General features: G+C 38.5%; 1 protein-coding gene across 1 annotated transcript in view; it reads right to left on the bottom strand.

The window, feature by feature from the left end:
- Positions 1 to 14559: 14559 nt before the first annotated feature.
- LOC120526165 (C-Jun-amino-terminal kinase-interacting protein 1-like) overlaps positions 14560 to 21240 on the bottom strand; it is a 269108-nt gene continuing 262427 nt past the window's right edge. Inside the window, exon 13 of the mRNA XM_039749182.1 lies at positions 14560 to 20718. Within this exon, the coding sequence (XP_039605116.1) occupies positions 20646 to 20718 (73 nt within the window). The 3' untranslated portion in view covers positions 14560 to 20645. The remainder of the gene's footprint in view (positions 20719 to 21240) is intronic.

Below are 21240 nucleotides of genomic sequence, written 5' to 3'. Positions count from 1 at the left end.
GTGCTCAGGGTGAACCTGCTTTCATCTGTGAAAAGCACAGGGCACCCACCAGTGGTGGACCTGCCAATTGTGGTATTCTATGGCAAATGCCAATCAAGCTCCACGGGGTCCACTAAAGAATGCTGGGCCCTCAGGCCAGCCTCATGAAGTCTGTTTTTATTTTTGTCCAAGGTCAGAGACATTCACAACAATGACCTGTCTGCTGGAGGTAATTTTGTAGGCTCTGGCAGTGCTCATGCTGTTCCTCCGGTCCTGCTGAAACGGTTAAGGACCTTCTACGAGGGGCCCTGTCCAGCTCTCCTAGAGTAACTTCCTGCCAAAGACTGTGGTGGAAGACACAGCAAACCTTCTGCCAATGGCCCATTTTGATGTGCCATCCTGGAGAAGATGGACTGCCTGTGCCACCTCTGTAGGGTCCAGGTATGGCCTCATGCAACACTGACCGCAGCCAAATGCAAAACTAGTGAAAAAACAGATGAGGAGGGAAAATGTCAGTGGCCTCCCTCCACCTGTTAAACCATTCCTGTTTTGGGGGTCGTCTCATTGTTGCCCTTCTAGTGCACCAAAGCAGCTAAAACTGATTAACAATCCCCTTTGCTACTTAACTGACCAGATCAATCGCCCAGAAGTGTAATTGACTTGATGCTATACTTGGATTAAAAAGTGTTCCTTTAATTTTTTTGAGCAGTATATTTTAATGTAATATTATGTTTTTATAATTTCACTTCAAGTCAAGTCAAGTCAAGTTGGAGAGCATGCACTGGTACAGTGTGTTGCCGCACCCACTACACATCGAAACAACTCGGGATCCCGGTTGGCAACCCCCCAGGCAGACACGCGGTCCAGTCCTACCTTCCGGAAATAACCCTCTATCTGCCGCAGCTAGGTGTTACATGGTCGACCCCTTGGCCTGGTCCAGCCACTTGGGGCCCCAACATTGAGGATCTTATGAGCTGGATCTCCCTTGGGGAAACGTGCCACATGGCCGTAGTGCTGTAACTGACGCTCCCTCACAATGCAGGTCATGTGCCTCATTTGGGATTCCCTGAGCAACCGCTCATTCGACATAAAGTCATACCAACGGTACCCAAGGATTTTCCGGAGAGACACAGTACCAAAGGAGTCCAGTCTTTGTCTCAGGTCACTGGATAGTGGATGACTCACACTTCAGTCCTTCACAAATGCAGTAGTTTACAAACATCATATTTTATTTTTTCTTTGAGAAGCATGAAAAATAATTGTGTTGAATCTCAACTTATGATTACATTTTTACTATGTATGTACTATTGAGGGACTTTTTTTTTTAAATCAGATGGTCACTTTGTTTTAACAAGCAATGTAAATAACCTGTTTGCTGTTTACCCTCAGATCACATTCTATTTGTTTATCAAGCAGAATTGAATATTTTCATTTTCTACACAATAGTGTAATAACTGTACAGTTCAGCAGGCTAAAATAACACAGTGAGACACACAAACACACTCAATATGCATACATACTACAGGTGCTGTCATTGGTTCCCCTGTGGATTGGACTGTTGAATCGACACAATGACTGTACATGCTGGGGTCTTTGGCACATGTCCCAGTAGCATGCGAGGTGTCACCAATGGTTTACCCTGCTCCTCAAGAAGGCTCTATCTCCTTCTCCCTGATCCAGTCCTGGTTCAAGGTTGTCGAGATGACAAAAGTATTTTTTTCTGAGATGTTCAATATTTTGAAAAAATTGCCTGTGGCCAGCATCCAGCATAATATTTTGTCTAAATTCTCTACTCCTTTTTTGTAGCATTATAGGCCATTATCATTTCTAGCCATGGAATCTCCTATCCCTGTGCAGGTCACATTGTGCACCAAGGATGTGTCATTCATTTAGACAAGCTTTAATGTTTTCACTGGTATTGAAAGCTCAGGCAAATAAAGAATTTGTAATATTAGGTTTTTTTTTTTGACATAGAAAAAGCATATGATATGTTGTTGAAGGAAGGGCATTTATTAAAGTTGTGTAATTTTAGAACTGGTAGAATGTATAATTTTATGAGTTTTTTTATTAGGTAGAAGTATACAGATAAATCATTGTATGCTGATGATGGAGTTTTTTAGATTAAGAGTAGGAATTTTGTATATATTGCTAACAAAATGCGATTAGAAATAAAGTTGAAGAATAGATACATAAATGAGGGTTTAAGCTTTCAGTGGAAAAATAGCAAGTGAGTTGCTTCAGTAAGAGAGTGAAAAGACCTAAGCTAAATTTAAGAGTATATGGTCAACAGCTGCAAATGGTATCAGTAGTTAAATTTTTAGGTCTATACATGTGTAGTAAATTGACTTGGAAGTGTCATATAAGTAAAATTATAGACTAATGTAAAAAGGCAATGAATGTATTTAGATTTTTAAGTGGATATGATAAGATTGCAACCAGAAAGGTTTTATTATCTATTTATATAGGTCTAATTAGATCTGTATTTGATTATGTCTGTATAGCTCACAGATCAGCATCTGACTTCAATTTAAAAAAACTGGATGTTATTCAGAGTCAGGCTTTGAGAGTCTGTTGTGGTGCTGTTAAGTCCTCACCTAACTGCAATACAAGATGAGATGTGATAAATGCCATTAAATCTTTGCAGATTACAGTTACTTTTAATGTACTGGGTACATATTTAAGTGCATCAGAATGATCACCCTGTAATTATTGTATTAAGAAGAGATTGTTGGGAGCACCATAAAATAAAAAGTATTGTTAGTTTTGGGCAGGTAGGTTCAACACAGGCTGAAACCATGGGGTTAATGATTTTTCAGATTAGTCCCACAGTGGTTCACCTGGTAACACCAACATAACTTTTTCCAATGACATTAGTAGACTTTAGCATATATGATGCATTAAAAGCAAATAGTCAAGGTATGTTTGAAAAGATGATAGTAAATACATATTACTCAGAACTATTATGTGATATTAAAATTGTTTACATATGCATTCAAAGATAATATAGCATCAGCTTTATTGTGTCCCAGAATTACAAGTATATATAAAAAAAAGACTGTCCGATACATTATTTGTCAGTATTTACAACTGAAAAGATAGCCATTATTTTAGGTCTATAATGGATAGAAGAACTATGTCCAAACAGGGTACTTATATGTTCTGATTCCTTTGTTGTCTTACAGATCATTAAAATGCGTAATTCTTCAACAAGGCCAAACTTGTTACTGGAAGTGAATCAAGCAGTGCACCAGTTGCAGAATATGGGTCTAGGTGTTACTTTTTTATGCATCCCAGCACATAAAAGGGGGTCAAAGAAACTAAGGTAGTTTGATGATTTGGCATAAAAAGACACCAAACATGCTTTAATTGATTTAAAGGTGACATTTAGTAAATCAGAAATCAAGTCTGATGAGGTTGAACATCAATGAGATGTGGTAAAAAATGTAGGACACTGATGGTAAGGGAAGACATTTATAGAATACAAAGCAGAGTTGGATCCATGAGAAAAGGGGGTAAAACAAGAAGGAAAAAAATATATTAACACACCTTAGAATTGGCCACACTAGATTAAATTGTACATTATTCAAGAAGGGACAGCATCAGTCTGGAGCATGCATAGTGTGTAATCAATTAGAGACAGTACAGCATATTTTATTAGAGTGTGTGGCATCTAAACTAAGAGTTCAATATTTGAAATCCCTGGGAATGGGTAATTTGACATTAGAACAATTAAGGTATGGAAATGAGTTTAAATTGATTCATAGATTCATATTCTGTTATTTAAAAACTATGGGGTTATTAGAAAGCATTTAATTGGAAAATATAGGTATTTCTAGTCATTTGTTTTCCCCTTTCTGCATCATACATCAATCCAGTTGGTGGCAGTAATGCACCTTAAGTTGAAAAGTTTAAAAGAGTTCATCTTTTGAAAGGGTTGGGAGTCTGGCTAAACTTTAGGCCCACATTAACCGAGATGGTAGTGTGGTGGGTGAATGGTCGAGGTCCTTGCACATTGAGAGGGGACTTAAACTGTGTTTTTTTTTCTTCTTTAGTGTAAATAATCTCTTGATTTCCCTTTTCTCCCTATAATTTAAGAAGGGAGAAGAATGAAGGACATTTGATTTTTTGTATATCATTTTTTTCTTTACTCCTTAAATATTGATTTTGAGAAAGAGGAAATGGATACTTTTATTTTTGTATAAATAGTGTTTGGAACAAGAGTTATGTTTCTTTTCCTTTCCAGAGGTTTTTGTTGGACTGGGAGGAAGGGAAAATACTACATTTTTGTTGTTTGTTATTTCTGCTGTGTGTGTTTTTATTAATGACACCTTATTACGTTGGTTTGGGAACTTCATTTTTGCACCTTTTTATTGGAAGCCCAAAATGCTTTTTTTTTTTTACTTCAATAAATTCTTGTCTGTGTCTTTCTGCTCTCTCAGTCAATACGTTCGGTGCATGAGCTACAAAAGCCAGAAGTGTGTGTCTTGCACCTTATTGACAAATCCTTTAAGTGTCTATCTTTGCTTGTATTCACAGTGATGTAATCAGCCAGGATTTATTCTGAAGGAATTAAACAACAATCTTAACATGTAAACTCTAGTAGAGTCCTTTTGGCAGCTGGGTGAATAGATCTCGTCGTTATAAGGTGAGGTTGTGAGCCAACAGAGTGTTCACCAAAGCATTAGCATGCAGTCCTGCAGATATGGCACCAGAGTAAGAATATGGATTCTAGACTACCTAGCTACTATTGCCACTTCAGCACCGATATGGGGATACAGAAGTATATACCTCTTAGCATTCAAGGGATCTGCAAATAGCTAGTACTGGTACCAATAAAATAGGCCCATACTGTCACATCTTTCCAAACAGGTACAGCCTTAAATGCCAGTTGCAATTTAAACAAGCAAATTATGATACTTTAAAAAATGAGATTCTGGCCCTGTATAGAGTAACCCTAGTTATGACTGCCAAGAAGTACCCATTTGATTGACGTATGCCTATTAGAGACCAAAGTTTTGACCTATGGGGACAATAGTAAAATGGAGCGAAAATTAAAATTACTTTGTTGTTGAAGTTATAACTACTGATTATTTAATACAGGCCCAATCCGATTCTCAAAGATCTGAGTGAAATGATAAAAACACTTCAAAGTGCTAGAAGCAGATGAACTGGAGGAATAACATATAAAAGCAATGCTCGCTTAGCTCGAGAGTTTTCAACTGGACAGTGAAACCTCCAGGAGGGAGAAGGAGCCATTATTCAGCTCTCTGTAACACGACAAGCAGATAGAGGGCTTATAGACTCACGGGTAGCAGTATTGTATGGTGGTTGTGTCTGACTTTTTTCCTTACCCTTTTTGTATTTCAGTGATGGTGAGTGGGCACCAGAAGGTTGTGTTTAATTCTGGAAGCAGCATCACCATTGCAGTTGACCAATATGTTTCACTATAACAGTATAAAAATTAAAAGACTAGTCTTACCTGTAACAATGATGAGAGTCACTTTTATCTGATCACCCTCTGCATCTTTAGTTTCCATGATGTAACCTAATTTATTAAGGTGGAAATCCTCTTCTTGCTGTACTATGGGATAATTGTAGGGTCTGATTTTACAAGATGTGAGAATACCACAATGAGAAACTTGCCTCCAAATGATATGGGCTCTGGAGTGTCACACTCCTTGTCACATAAGCTACATGGCTAAACGCACTTCTAAAGGTGTGTTCACACAGTGTGACACTGGTCCCACCTTTGAGCCTACATTAAAAGTGATTCTCTTCGAGGTGCAGACAAGCTCAGAACATGTCATGAGTTATGAACCTCTATGGTATATATCGTTCCAGTATAAAAAAAGTTACCATTAATGTTTAAAGAGTGCCATGAAGAAACAACACTTTAAAGCATACCAGGAATGCTACTGCAGCTATTAATGGAGCTATTAGTGGTTTCCTAACACAATGGCTGCATTTTTGTGAAAATGTGCCACCTTCTATTAGTTCTTTGCTGTACTATCTTGAGATATGTAAGCTGGTGCATTTTACGTACTTGCCATAAAATATATTTTATTCTTTATTGATTATACTACGCACTACACTATAACTGGCATCATACCTCACCAGAGAATTACCCTTTCAGACACAGTGGAGACTTCACAAGGTAAGGATTAAAATTATGCTCAGGAAAGAAGAGAAATGAACTGAGTTAAGGACTGCACAAAATGCATTTGTTACCTGAAACATTCTTTGTTATTTGTGATATCTGGCTTGTGGTAATTGTATTTACTGTGCCTTTAAAGGTTGAGTCTACTGACTTTTAAGCATATACAGTATACCAAGTACAAAGTGTTGAAAACTCTAGACATTGTAGGTCCAGAGGTGCGTGTTTTAGAAGCACTGTGTCTGCATGAGAAGCTTCTGATATAATTTACAAGTGCCAAAGATCATAAGTGGAGATACAGAAGGCTTTAGAAACATGATCGCTCCCAGGATGAAAGCATGGGGGATGGGACAGACAGGATTTTGGATTTTATAAACTTGTAGAAAACGGAGGATAGGAAGAGAGACTCTGATCAATGATATAAGAAAGACAAAAAGTAGAATACATTTAAGTAAACTTTATAAAGTCAGAGATCGGAGGTGGCCAGAAAGACAGAAGAGATTAGAGACCGGAATGTCACTGAGGATGTTGTAAGCTGCTGTTAAGACTTCCAATAGCTACAAGATTAAATGTCAGAGAGACTAAACATCTAACACTGTCAGATGTGTATGGTATTGACTGACACATTCTATTTGGTTTCAGTTATGGCACTAAAGATACCTAAAGATTAAAACTTATTAAGCCCATTTTCCTGCTTGCATGTTTTGTTCTATTCTGCCACTAGGGTCTGGGAAAGTTGTTCTGTCCTCACCTAGGTCAGTCAAGGGTGAGGTGGAGAGAGAACACTCCTAATATAGAAGCTAGAGTGACAGTCATACCTGGGTGAAGGTTGAAGGTAGTGGACTGTAATCCTCGGTGCAAGTGGTTCACAACTGTGAAATGTATACTCCCAGACATTGGTAAGTATAAGAACAGGCAGATGGGAGTAGAGACAGTGGTGTAATACTGTATATAAACTCTGGGTCTACAGGAAACGAAAGTAGAGATGTACCTAGAAACCTAAAAATATTTCCACTTCATTTCGAGACATCCATACAATATTATCACTCCTGACATTTTCCAGATCGTTTCTTTAACTATTATGCTAATGATAACCGACAGTGACCTTGAATTTACTCTGCAACTCATCACCATGTGTCATCCTTGTCTTGTCGCTGGACAGCTGCAGACATCAGATTAATAAAATATCCATGTTTTTCCTCTGGATGAAGATGGAACCATCATCAGGGAAGGTGCCTTTAGCTGATCTTGACAGGATACTCAACTGTTTCTCTACTAGCTTCGATAGGACATATTCCTAGTAGTCCTACAATGTTTTCAAAAACTGTGCTATCCTGAGAAGAAACAAGCAGTACCCCCAAGCTCCCTGACAACGAACATTCCATGGCCACAGTGAGTGATGAAACATTCACTGCATATGTATTTGGCTTTGCTGAAGACTCACATTATCATTTTTTATTATAATAAAAAAAATCCTAGGATGAGATGTAACTTTTTCATCTGGGACGAGACATGACTTTTCCAGAGAGATACTTTCACATTTCATGAGTCGAGACTTTGTGCCAAGAGATTTAACCACGCTTTGGACAGGAAATAAAAGTCAAAGAGTAGATGACAAAGTAGAACGTCGTAAAGAATTCAAAAACATTGGTGCGATACACATGCAGAGCAGGTTAGAGATAATGAAAGTATTAAAATTCGAAAGTCTCAAAAAAAGGACAGTAAAGATCGCATTAGCGCGAACAAACGGAAATTATTACAGCAAAAAGAGATTGAATATATTCAGATTTAAACTTTTAAGACAGAGACTTGTAGATCATCTAATTTGTGTTGCCATCGGGGAAAAGTAGTGTTTCTTCCCAATAAAGAGGCATATCCACGAAAATTAAAAGATTTGTTGTTTGGTGAAAGTGAAATCCACATACACGAGCAGCAGAGACGCGAAGTGGCATGTAGTGCAGGCCTGGGGGGTTGGCAGGTGAAGCGAACAGGGGGCGAAGTCCCCTAGTATACATACTGTAATGTTGGACAGAGACTTGAGCAATTCATTCATTAATGAGAACACGTTAGTCAATTCCCTTTCTGTGGAAAATGCCTTTGAAAAAGAACTTCATTCTGTCCAAGTCAGTGACTGCCCAAAGTTTGGACACTTTAGATACTGCGCAGGTTAATCTGGGACAGGGTTCAGAATTTGCAGCATGTATTCAATAAGAGCCCCACAGGTTTTGGAAGGAGAGACATTGTCAAACACAATATCGCAAAAAAAATTCTGTCATGCCTAGTTGGATGTGTGCCTATTACACCTCCTTATGAATGCAAGAGCTTATTGAGTCCCATCCAGATGATATGCTAGCAAGAGGCTTTATTGAAGTTAGGCAAATTCATCATCAAGGGTTAGAAGACCAGGAGTCACTAAAAGTCATCTAGACTGCAATGTTTGGTATTATCTACTTGATAGCAGCAATGATCTCAAGATCAATGTAGTCCTGTGAACTTCAGGAACTTCATTTTCTTTACAGCATGGCATCAAATACCAGCAGTCACTCTTGTCAAAAGAAATACTGTTCAGAAGATATTTTACATATTGTTTGATGACTGAGATTCTGCACTGACTGATACACATTTTGAGTTGTCAATAGGAAGTGGCAATGAGAGTGCTTCTGAAATGTCCACAAACCTGATTGAGAGCAATATCAATGTACAAATCCTTGTGATTTTCATTTTTGAAGATTATGTAGAAATTGATCTCTGGGAGCCACCTTGGTTGCCAGATTTCAAAAAAACATGTGCGGTTCTGATGGACACTACTGACTACAAGACAGTTGATTATTCTAAAGTGTTTTTTTGTTTTCTGGAGAGTACTTTTGAACTGAATAGTGTGGAGACTAAGAAATGTGCAAAACTTCTTTGATTCTCCCTGTGATTTATTAACTGTCACGCACGTGTGCTTGGGAGACAGTTTAAGGGCTTAGGTAGTATAAATATCCAGTGTGATAATGCTCGCTCTTTTCCTCCCTCTGCAGAGTGGAAGATTGACAACTCTCCTCCACCGACATCACTTCTGACATCCGTTCACTTGGACCTGCCATTTCCTTCCCAGCTGCCATCACCCACCATCTTGTGCAGTCAGAATGGGACTTCGGTCTGAGCAGACTCAACTTAGCGTTTTCATGTGCCTTATTTTGATTTAAATCACTTTCAGTTATACATGGTTTGCCCATGTGTACCCTGACACTCTTACTTTCTCTGTTTATCTTATTACACAATACATTCCCATGTCATCATTTTACAGTCCCCTATGAGAACATGATGCACAAGTTGAACTCTGTTAATTTGTACCAAATGGCAAAAAAAATGCAAATTGCAGTCACTGCATGACTCAACAATGCATGGAATTACAGTAGTTGCATGGAACAATATGCATGAAAATGAGAGAGTATGGAGAGTTCATACATGAAGAACATGTATTTAAGTAAAAAAATGACATTTCTGAAAAATATTCAGCCTGGGGCATATTGAATTAAATGAATGTTTGGCTCCTGGCGACACTAGGGCAGGTCCAGCTGGGAGAGACTTTCTTGTCCCTTGGAGTAGTTCCTGACCAGGGCTTAAAAGCCTTTGAGCTGACATGTTCTAGCCAGGATGTGTTCCCTGGCTTATATTAATTTTTCTTTTAAGTGTCTTCTTTGCTCATTGTTTATGTATTATTGTTCATGCTTATTAATGTATTTTTTGTTTCTGTTGTTCTGTTTTCTCATAATTTCATATCCATGTCCTTAAGTGTGTTCTCCCCAGTTCCTTATCATTTGTGGGTAGAACCCCAAGGGGCAGGACCCCTCTTGCATCAATGTTAAGGATCTCATTTACAAGCCTGCCTTTAAAGTATTATTGAGTGGGTTTCAGAGGGTTTTGTAAATATTTTTTTGCATCTGCTGGTTTTCCAATGATCAGTTCTTCTGTTTTTTTGGATTTCAATTTTCAGATAGTGTACTGTCTTATGGATCGCTTGTCAGGCAAGTCAGTTTTGCTGTTTTGAACATTTTGTTGCATTTCTATATTAGTAAATCTTAATTCTTTATAAAGATTCCTTGGGACTTGTATCTATATAAATCAGTGTTTTATTGTTTTCTCTCTTTTTAGACATGTTTTGAGATTGCTGAGACACACTTTATATTCTTGAACTTTAAAAGCCAGTTCCCCGTTTTGGGGTCTGGATGGGGCCAAAACATCCCATTTGCTTCGGGTGAGGCTTGCCTGGTTGAGATTGGCACAGGCCAATGAGGATCCTGGCCTGTTGTTGTGGGTTTTTTTGATGACCTGACCTGTTTTGTTATTTTGCGGTGTTAGAGTCACAACATGAACTTGGAGTTATTTGGTTCAGTGTTGGCAAGAGCTCAACTGGCAAGAAGAAGGAAGGCCGGAAGATAGAGAGAAGGTAGAAGGAGTGACCAGCAGAAGACAAATCAAGGTATTGTTTGGGCAGATGAGACTCCCTACCCAACAGATACAGCTTCAAACTCTGCCTAGGTACATCAAGAAAAGCTAGGACGTTTATTGGCTTCTCTGATCATTTTTGTACTGTAATCCCTGATACAAGTATCCATCCATTATTATTATTATTTTCGTAATAACATTTTTTGTTCTTCTTTTTTTATTTACCACAGTCCCAGATGAGAGGGGACCCCTGCTTGTCACACTACTCACTCCTTTTTAGATGCACAGATAATGAGTGTTCAACAACCAAAACATGTGGTTTCTAAAATAACCATTTCCATTTTTTGTTTTAATAACGGAAAGGTTGCTGGTTTGTTTAGTGATGTCACAAAGAATGGCTAATAATCTGCCCACCAGTGGTTTTCAACACCAGTCCTCAGGGACCCCTATACCTGTAGGTTTTTATTCCAATCAATTTCACTATTAATACCTTATTCCAACTTTAAATTGATGTCATTAATTAGTGATCAGCACAAACCATGACTGCCATGTCTGTCAGTCTGTCCCAGTGGACCAATTTTATTGAAATTTACTACATTTATCCTTCAGTTTTCATTGTGATATCTTGAATACAGGGTGCTGTACAAATTTTTGAAATTTCAAAATCCCCCATCGAAAAGCAATGATAAATGTTTTCTCTCTTTTAGGGCCTGAAGCATTTGTAGATTTTATGTCTTTGGGTACTTCTGCCAATGCAATTTTATTTTATGTTTGATAAATCTGAACTTCAATTATTTACAGACCCTCCAGATCACATGCATTATAATAGGATGTCAATTGATGCCATTTTTATATCACTTGAATTTGATTCTCTTGTCTTTGAAAGCTATTGAGCCACCACAAGCTTATTTGGGAAACATTTTTAACAATACAATATTATAAAGTGCAGCTAAAGAGCACATAATTAATGTAATTTACTAACACATATAATTGCATTATACAGGGTGGCCCACCTCCACCGAGATGACTACATTACATGGTCAAGAGAAAAATGATCAGATTTGGTACTCGCATTTACTGAAGGTGCTGAAAGTAATCTCCTTGTGCGTCAGTACATCTCTGTGCCCATTTCAGCATGTTCATGTACACTCTTTGCCTTGTCATGGGATTGATTCTCTATAGCATTTTCAATGTTCAACTTCAGTTCATTTACACTCTGCGGATTTGTCTCATACACACAGTCCTTTAAATGACCCCACAAGAGATAGTCGTACATTGTTAAATCAGGAGATCGTGGTGGCGATAAACCCTTGCTAATAATCCTTTTGTCAGGGAAATACTCCTGAATAGTAGCCATAGATATGCAGGAAGTAACAATGGCTGCATTCATAGTCTGGGTCACCACAAAAGTGGTTTCCAGTGGTCAGACAGTAAGGAAACAAGGCAGGCAACATGACCACAGCCGACAATTTGACAGCAGATGAGATGGCAGTCGTCTCGGTGAAGGTGGGTCACTTTTTCTTGGGCCACCCTGTATTATCATTTTTTTAGTAATATGATTCATTATTACAAAAATCTATACTAATAAAAGGTAAAGCCCTCACTCACTCACTCATCACTAATTCTCCAACTTTCCTTGTAGGTAGAAGACTGAAATTTGGCAGGCTCATTCCTTACAGCTTACTTACAAAAGTTAAGCAGGTGTCATTTCGAAATTCTACGCGTAAAGGTCATAATGGTCAACAACGTCCGCCATGTTGAACTTTCTTATTCATGGCCCCATCTTCACGAAATTTGGTAGGCGGCTTCCCTGCGCTAACCGAAATCAATGTAAGTACTTATTTTGGTGGTATGACGCCGCTGTCAGCCGCCATATTGAACTTTCCAACGTCACTAATTCTCCAACTTCCTGTGTAGGTAGAAGGCTGAAATTTGGTACTTATTTCGGTGGTATGATCCCACTGTCGGTCGCCATATTGAACTTTTCAACGGTCTTTGTTACTTATGGGCCCATCTTCAAGAAATTTGGTACGCGGGTTCCCAACGCTAACTGAATCCTACTTACGTACATATATACGTCCATAACCTGCAGCTCGGTCACCGTGTGAGGCGGCGTTGGGTCCCCCATCCCAACGCCTCCCACGTTGTTGGCTGCCTGCCTATATAAGGCCGTCCGTCGCTCCAGTCTCTACATTCCCTTCCTTGCTTCACCGTGGGATTCACGTCTCCCTGCTGATAACTACAGCCTTTTTATTTAATCCACGGCTTCTCCGCTGTTTTATTGTTCATTTATTACAATTATAGTTATTGTGTAGGTATTTTAGACTTACTTTACATTGTTCCGGTACCCATTTACTTTATCATTCCAACCGTACACGCATTAGCATGTCTATCGAGGTGATCACCATCGATCAAAGAACTGTCACTTACTGAGTGGTTTCCATGCCCGGAGATGGACCTACCTTTTCCATTCTCTTTGTTACATATTGCACGGCCATATCAGGCTCACTCTTGATATCTGGAGAAACATTGTGTCTTATGTATTGAATGACTGGGACAGGTTCAAGGTGTGGACTGATGACGGTACAGGAGATAATTATACTACACAAGAGCACTAGAAGAGTGAAATGCTTAAGCCCTTCACCTATGCATCTGCATGTGAGTTGATGGCTGCCGGTGAATTGTTCAGTTGTCGATTTCAAGTGTACTGAAATGGCCAAATATTTTACACCTTTTGACAACCGCCAAGGCCTCTAAAACATCTTAGATTGACAGGTGACGGTTTCAGTAGTAGACACTTTGATGTTTATGAATGTTTAAACTCTCAAAAGCTGGATGTAAAGTTATCACTGAAACCGGTTGTATACTTACAATGCTTGACAGATGCCGAATGTCACTTCAACACAAGTCCTGCAAATACTGTCATAATTGAAACAAACCATGAAACTCAAACCGATTATGACAGCAGCAATCCAAGCTGTGAGATTTGAAACAAGATTTCTGTTCACATGGCCAACTGTACGTTGCATGCTCAAGAGTAAGCTCAGCGCACAGCTTGGTCATATTACAACCGGAGGGCCAAACTCACAATGTGGTATACAAAGAGATCCTTAACAAATAATTAATGGTATATTTTCTTCTTAATAAAAATTTTAAGGCAGTACTTCGCCGCTGCGAAGCGCGGGTATTTTGCTATTATTTAATAAACACAAATGTGATAAAGACTCTTTGAAGTATATAATAAATGTTAAATGCCCCAGCTTTCAAGTCAATTAAATAAATCCCCAAACACACCTGAGTGATACTCCATGTGTACATTTTCTAACTTGTTTTACTCTCTTTTACTCTGTTTATATTTTTGCCAAAATTCTAAAGGCTTAAGCTTCCATTTTTTTTTACTTTACCCATTTCTACAGTGTTTGCTCATGTAGTTGAATCCAATTGGTGACAACACTGAATGTTGAAGAGGAGCAATGACTTCTGTGCCACATTGACTCATCTGCTCATCTGTACATAGCATTTAATTACCAGACTGCCCACCTTTAATATTCAGGGTAATTGTCACCCGTATCTGCATTACCCATTGCTAACCTTTGGCTTTAGGATAAAATTAAGGGAGCAAACTCTACATAAAAAGGGAAAAATTAGATAGAAAACAGCAAAAGAAACATTAGCATTTACATCAATAGCAAATAACACAAATATTAATTAAACATTTATAGATAAACTAAACAATTGTCAATGTTGTCAAACTGGTAGGAATAAAAACCTGCAGGCTTGGGGGTCCCCGAGGACAGGATTTTGAACCACTGTCTTAAACTATAAAATGGTGCAAGACCAACCCCTCAATGATATCACCGCTGATGTACAGTCTTCTCACCTCTACATGGACATGCAGTAAGCGGTTTCTGGTTCAGCTGTCCCGCACTTGCCCACCGCACACCCTCAACACCCACAAACCGAAGTCGAAATGAGCACAGGACAAAGGAAGAGCTGCTTTAAACTTTTAAATAAAGCAAAATGTCACACTCCAAAAACTGAAATAAGAATTTCACACACTACAGTATGAAGTGGTACAATGTAACATTGGAGTTACAATTTTTTATGTCATACCTTTAAACCTTGTGACTACTTCCACCTTTCCATGTTAGTGCTGACTTGAGAGTTTTAATGAGACAACATGAAAACAAGTCTTTGGATATGGCTTACCAAATAATTGATCAAAAGGAATCGCAAATATGGGAAATTTTACAACCACCATGGAGGTCTTAAATCTTGAATTTATTTTTTTCCCCCACATGATTGCAATCGAAATCCAAAACACTTCATTTTTCAATAAGTTATTGAATGCCCACAAAAAATTAAAATCATAAAAGTATAAATGGACATAATTAAGAACACTAAATAAAGTCAAGTTTGGGCTTGGAATGGAAATGCTCTTGGTGTTCAGCGATTCGTCTTCTGTTAGAACCGATTCAGTCCATTTTTCACATCTTCAGGCTTTCCTTCACTGTAGTGGGGAGAGATCCCCTTGTGCTTATTTATGAGTGGACATTAAGATGACAGAGTCACGCACATTCTGTGCACCCCCAGCACTTGGCTAGTTCAGCGTTCTTTAAGTTTCATAATGCTTTCTGGGGGCATACCAGAACTCTTTCAGATTAATAATTGTACAACACAGTTGTATTAGGCACTCAAGTTTGATATGAAATTTGTCGAGTGAAGTAACACGAGGACATGATTTGACTTTTGGCTTGTCTTGACCGTAATGGGCTATATTACACCTCAGGTGGACTGTTTAATTCATTTTACTTCGGACAGTTTACACCTGAAATTTTTTTTTTGGGAATCCACAATGGCAGTAAAACAGTTGGAGAAGTTCATCGCTGTTGTTATTAGAACTAAATTTAATATCGGGTGCTTGCTTGCCTGTCTCCTTAATCAATGTCTTAGTGGCCTAGCTACCCCAATTTGTTTAGTTAATCAGAGTTACGCTCTGGGGCAGCACAGGTATCTTTGTCAAATACAGTATGTCATTTGAAAGCCGCACTCTCTATAGTTTGTGTCTTCCGCTCATAACATTTTGAGTTTCATCACATAGTCCAAAGACACATGCAGTTCAGTGGACTGCCAACTCTAAACTGGCACAATAGGAGCAATTGTACATTATGATGGGTGGCCACCCCACTCCTGCCTTTTATTGAGGGCTGCCTGAACAGACGCTGGCTTTCATGACCCTAAACTGGAACACATTGGTTTAGAGTTCCAATCTAGAAGCTGCGCTTACAAAGCTCCCCATGTGATTGTTAAAACATCTCTGTTAGTCTAAATATCTCTCAACAAGTAAACATACAAACAGTGCAAATGATGGCCGAGCTGCTTGTTTCTTATCCCTAACATCCAGTCCTCATTGCATATTTATTGCTTTTTTAATGCTGAGTAAAAAATTAAAAATGACACAAACAAGAATACCAACACATCCCTCAATAAAGGTAACTGTGTTCAAGTTCACCTTCACTTTCTTTCATAATCTAAAGGTAGCCCTGGAGCTCAAGTACTTCAATTGGCCTAAATCTACAAAAATAATTTGGTCCATTTTGAATAAGATGTTCTGTTTTTTCAGTCCATAAATGGACCAAACAACACTCAGTGGCTTTAAAGACAAACCCATGCAGCCCCCATATTCTGAAACACTGAAAACAAAGCTAGCTGAGGCGCATTCATTTTATAAAGCAGTTTATTGTGGCACAGGGTCATGTGGGATTAAGTATGGCGGTGATGATGTAACCAATCAAAGGCAGGATTCCAATAACAGTCAATTTATATGAATTTCTGAGAGGAGGAGCGAGTCTTTTTCCAGTTTTTAAAAGAACCAGGAGACAAACACAACATTTATAAATTTGAGTCTGACAGAATCTTCAGAGAGGATTTAATGATATTTTAGTGAAAATACATGTGTTTGGAACATGGTAAGCATACAACTGGATACCTGCTGTGTGGATTATGCCACAAAAAAAAATGTGTTTTTCAGGGATGTTTGACATTGTTTGATGTTCTTCAATGTGGAGCTTTACTGAAGCCTATGGCAGCAGCAAATGTGTTATCGCCTATCTCTATTCTTAAACATTTTTTTCTTTTTTTTTTTTGCCCTTTAAGAAAAACAATGTGATGTTAGTAACATATTTAAAAAATGTCATTTTTGGGTGGAGTATTCCTTTAAGAATACACAGTTCTTTAAAGTTTGTGGCAAATGTCACTAAATGAGGATTATGGGCTCCAGTAACACACTACTCCAGTTTTAAACTGGGTCATTTAGTTGAGAGCTAATGAACAGGACATTGTGGACTTTATTATGAGGGACAGTATGGACCACAAGTATGGAGATCACGTGCCAGATGGATGTTACTTTAGTGATTACATCTTTATAGACCTTACACTTGCTCTCAAGTGGTCAGCTGTGGACAGAAGGATTATTAAACTTTGAGTTGTTTCTGCACTGTATTCCATGGACATGTACTTTAAAATAAAACAGGAATGAGGCCCAGCTTTTGCTAATGGCCATTTTTGCCAACTGGATGGTCTCACAACGTTCAAAACTGGCAAATCTGTAAAGTCCTGTGCTTTTATAATGACTAAATATGTATCGATATATACAGTATACAGTAAGAGCCACTTAATTAAGCCTATGTGCCCCCACCATGCCATAGTTAGCTCTGTTAGTGGCAATAGCAAATGTTTAAACAGAGTGCTATTTACAGGCAGGTAGGTATGTACCAGTGGTTTTGGGTGTGCAAGTAATTCAAAGGGACGATGGGCAAGAGTGTAAACGTAGGTGGATTAGAATTTGTTGTGAATGTTACCATTAAAATTATGTTCTGGTCTTCCCTGAGTATTATTTACATCTTTCTTGTAGAAATGGCACTTTTTTCTACGAAGTACCTTTGGGCTAAGGCTCTAGGAGTATTTTCTATCTCTACTTTATTTTCCGTTATGTACCTTAGTTATAACATTGCTGTTTTGTTCTTTGTTTTGTGTTGCTATTTTGTGAATCAGTCATCAAGACGCTAACCCCACTTGCGGGGGCTGACTTCTGCTCGACGTGACACGTGACATCATTAGTGCGACACTTTTTATACTGGCATGATGCACATCTTATTTGGGGGGAAAAAAACAACATTTACAACATGTGTAACTAAATTCTGATTTTCGATTTTCTTGCCTGTCCTTTTCCATCATGAGTTTTCTATACAAATTTGGCTATTTTTGGTTATTTATGAGCTCTCTGGTATCCTGGTAATTTGACCTTCAACCTTTTTTCATTTCCCGGTCTGAAACATCACTTCATTTCTTTTGTTACGGATGAGCCATAACAGAGTGACACAGAAGCACAGACGTAAGCAAGCCATAATTTCCCAAGCTGTGGGCCATTGGCAACCCTAGATAAAACCCTACAGTGCTCCAGCAAGCACAGTTGATTCACAGTTGCAGCCTGGTAAGTGGATCATGGCCTATCCTGGACAACCTCTCCAACTCCTGCTGTGACAATCATGCTTTATTTACCAAGGGGGACCACTCCATTCCTCCCAACAAAGACAACAGCGCTAAATTCATGGTGGGGACCACAAGGTAAGTCGGGAACATACTCTCAAGTGAAAAACTGGGTTGTGACACCATAAAGGTCAGAAAACACTGACGTAGACCACAAACAACATTCCTGTTGAGGCATCTGAAGTCAGCAGTGTAATGGGGATATTGACAATGGGTCACCACCATGAATGTACCCAGCTAATGGTGCTCCAGTGACAGAGACCTAAATGAGAGTTAAGCTACAGTTTGTCAAGTAAGAGCAAAGCTCAGATATTTTTACCCAAAGAGGTATCTCAGATAGGTTATAGTGGCTGACAACAACAAGGCATGGTTATAGCGACCAAAAGAACACATATTCAGGAATACTGCCAATGCATGCTGATTGGAAGACAAGTATATGGTGAAAGCCGCAACTCTATAGGCCTATCCAGGAGACTGTTAAGAATGCAGGCATACTGTAAATGGGCAATTTTAAAGAAGTTTTATGAGTAGAGTAACATTTAATAACACAGGCTAGCCAGGTGTTAATGGACATTTAATGGACATTAGATGAATTTTCCAGCGATTTCAACTTGTACCTTTCCTTTAGATAATCTTAGTGAGTCAGAGACAATCAGCTGTGTACTCCCATGAAGTCCAGTCATGTAATTCATTCCATTTAGTCTGTAACTCATCTAGACAGCATTAAATAAGTTTGATTTTGCCTTTAGTAGTAGGCCTCTGCATGGGTGAGAGCTGAGAACCAATCAGTGGTCATCCTGAAGTGCAATGCACATGATGCAAAGTCAGGGAATAAAGAATGCATGTGTTTTGGTCGTCACAAACAGAAGAGAAGCTTGTCTGTTTAATGTTGCATGTTTTATGTACGATGAAAAAGAAAAGACTGCGGCTGAACTCGCCATGCCAGTTAACCCTCCACACAGCACTGGTGTTGTCAGGCAGCCTGCTCTTGGTTGTCAGAAAAAAGAGCAAGCTCAACTGTGCTGGAAAGTTGCCATGCAGGCACTAAATCTGACATGCCCAGAGATTTATCAGTCATATAATACCCAATGACTAGAAGTACACAAAGTAACATCGGCCTTAACAGAATTTCCATCTGTGAATGGCTATTTACAACCACTTATAAGTGTACAAGTCTAGAAAGTTCTGAAACTTCTGGAAATACAACAGCTGCATTCCCATTAACCAAATTTAAATCCAAATGAATATCTGTGATGATGAAACAAAATGAGCTTTTCGAAGGAGATGCTCATGACCATATCGTTTTCAACAGACTGAAGTTGACATGGAGCAGAATGCCACGGGGAGTTTATACCCTGAGAAATTCATAGCAAACAAGGAACAAGTTATGAGGGCATTTCTAGTCTTGTTGGGACTCTTAACTGGTGTTTCAATTTTAAGATGCCCACTATACCCCTGACATTATTTAAATGCTGACAAACTGTCCTCTTTGTAAGTGTGGGGGGCCTCACACAAGCTGCAGAAACACAAGCATTTGCTTAGTTAGCTCACTTACTCGATGTGCTCTACTAAGTGTCCGGAGGTTGACTGAGTGTTAGTCTCATATTAGAAGTGCAACAATAAACCTTTTTTATGTTCAGAACCCCTGCTAGACATGAGTAACTATGTTTGAATTCTAACAGACATAGCTGAACAAATTTCTAGATGGAACTGCTAAATAACAATACAAAATTAGACAATTTCTGCAAACAATATATTAGCTGGGAGCTATAAAAAAAAAACAAACCCTCCATCGAACTTACAGGATGTCTTTATCTGCAATGCAGTACTTTTTTTGTTTAATGCCCAAGGAAAGGTCCGGAGTTTATTTCATTAATGTAACATCATATGCACCTCACAGCAGGCTGCCTCCCTTTTCCACTGCCATTCATAACCAATACCCAATGCTCTTAAATCAAATTTGATCAAATCAATACTGTCAGAATAAGAACACTTATGTTCTTTTCCATATAATTTCCCCAAAGAAAGACGTAAATAGTGCTTTAAATCTTCCATACCTTCACTGTTATTGAGTCATTTCAAGTCCAAGTCCAAACAAGACATTGTATAATTTGTTCATCCCTTTGTGCTAAGAAAAAAGGTGGGCAACGAACCATCTTATATTTTCTAAATTACATTGGCATTAAGTTTTTATTTTTTTTATTTTTTTTTTTTTACCAAAATACTTAGTAGAAATGGTCAGACCTCTGCTTTTTGCATGAAGAGTTTAAGAGGCTGAAAGAGAATGCCTGTGTCTAATTTCCACTCGATATTATCTGCAATTTATTTAATAACTAAACCATGATTGCACAAAACCGGTGCTCTTCCTTCTCCTTGCATACTTTTTGTAGTTTAATTATTCTCCAACAATGTTTTCTTGACAAATCAGCAGTTGTCCTTCTGTAAACTGAATGTAATATTTTGCACATATTTTCTCCATCATGCAATAGATTATCATACATGTTAAATGTACAAAGGCCAGCTTGTGCGTCTATTCCAAATATATGTCTTCTGTTGGGCATGTGTATTCCACATATTCTTTATAAAACTGATGGAATGCTCTCCTAAAGAAAAAAAAGAAAGTACACAACTTATTTTATAATTTCTGTATAGAAAATAAACAAAAAAATGTAACAAATTAACATGGCCAGTTACCTATCTGCCAAAATACCATTTCCCTTTCAGGCCTAGCACTGGAGTTGCTGGCCCCACCCAGAATCTTACCATTGATGAGATGACAGTCAGAACTGGGGAACCAGGGGACACAAACATTTTTTTTCTAATCCTACCTGCCAACAATATAACATGTCTTGTGGGTTGGCATCCCCTCATGTTACGGCTATAGTCTGCCATCCCAGGAATCACAGGTGTTTTCAGTGAGTTTAATTTAAGTATGGAAATGATCAGGTTTTTGTATCTGCTACATTCAGAGTACATGTTGGGCATGTTTCAGAAAGCCAGTAATAGGACAGAGTCAGTTCACAGGAATCTCAAGACACCGCTGCTAGAACACAATGCTTTTCTTAATTATATTAATAGTGATAAGCCAGGAGTTTGCTTTGCACAAAAATCACACCATTCACATA

This window comes from Polypterus senegalus, chromosome 1 (genome assembly GCF_016835505.1).
Source record: "Polypterus senegalus isolate Bchr_013 chromosome 1, ASM1683550v1, whole genome shotgun sequence".
In the NCBI taxonomy this organism is placed as follows: Eukaryota; Metazoa; Chordata; class Cladistia; order Polypteriformes; family Polypteridae; genus Polypterus; species Polypterus senegalus.
This window is presented reverse-complemented; position numbering and strand designations above follow the sequence as displayed.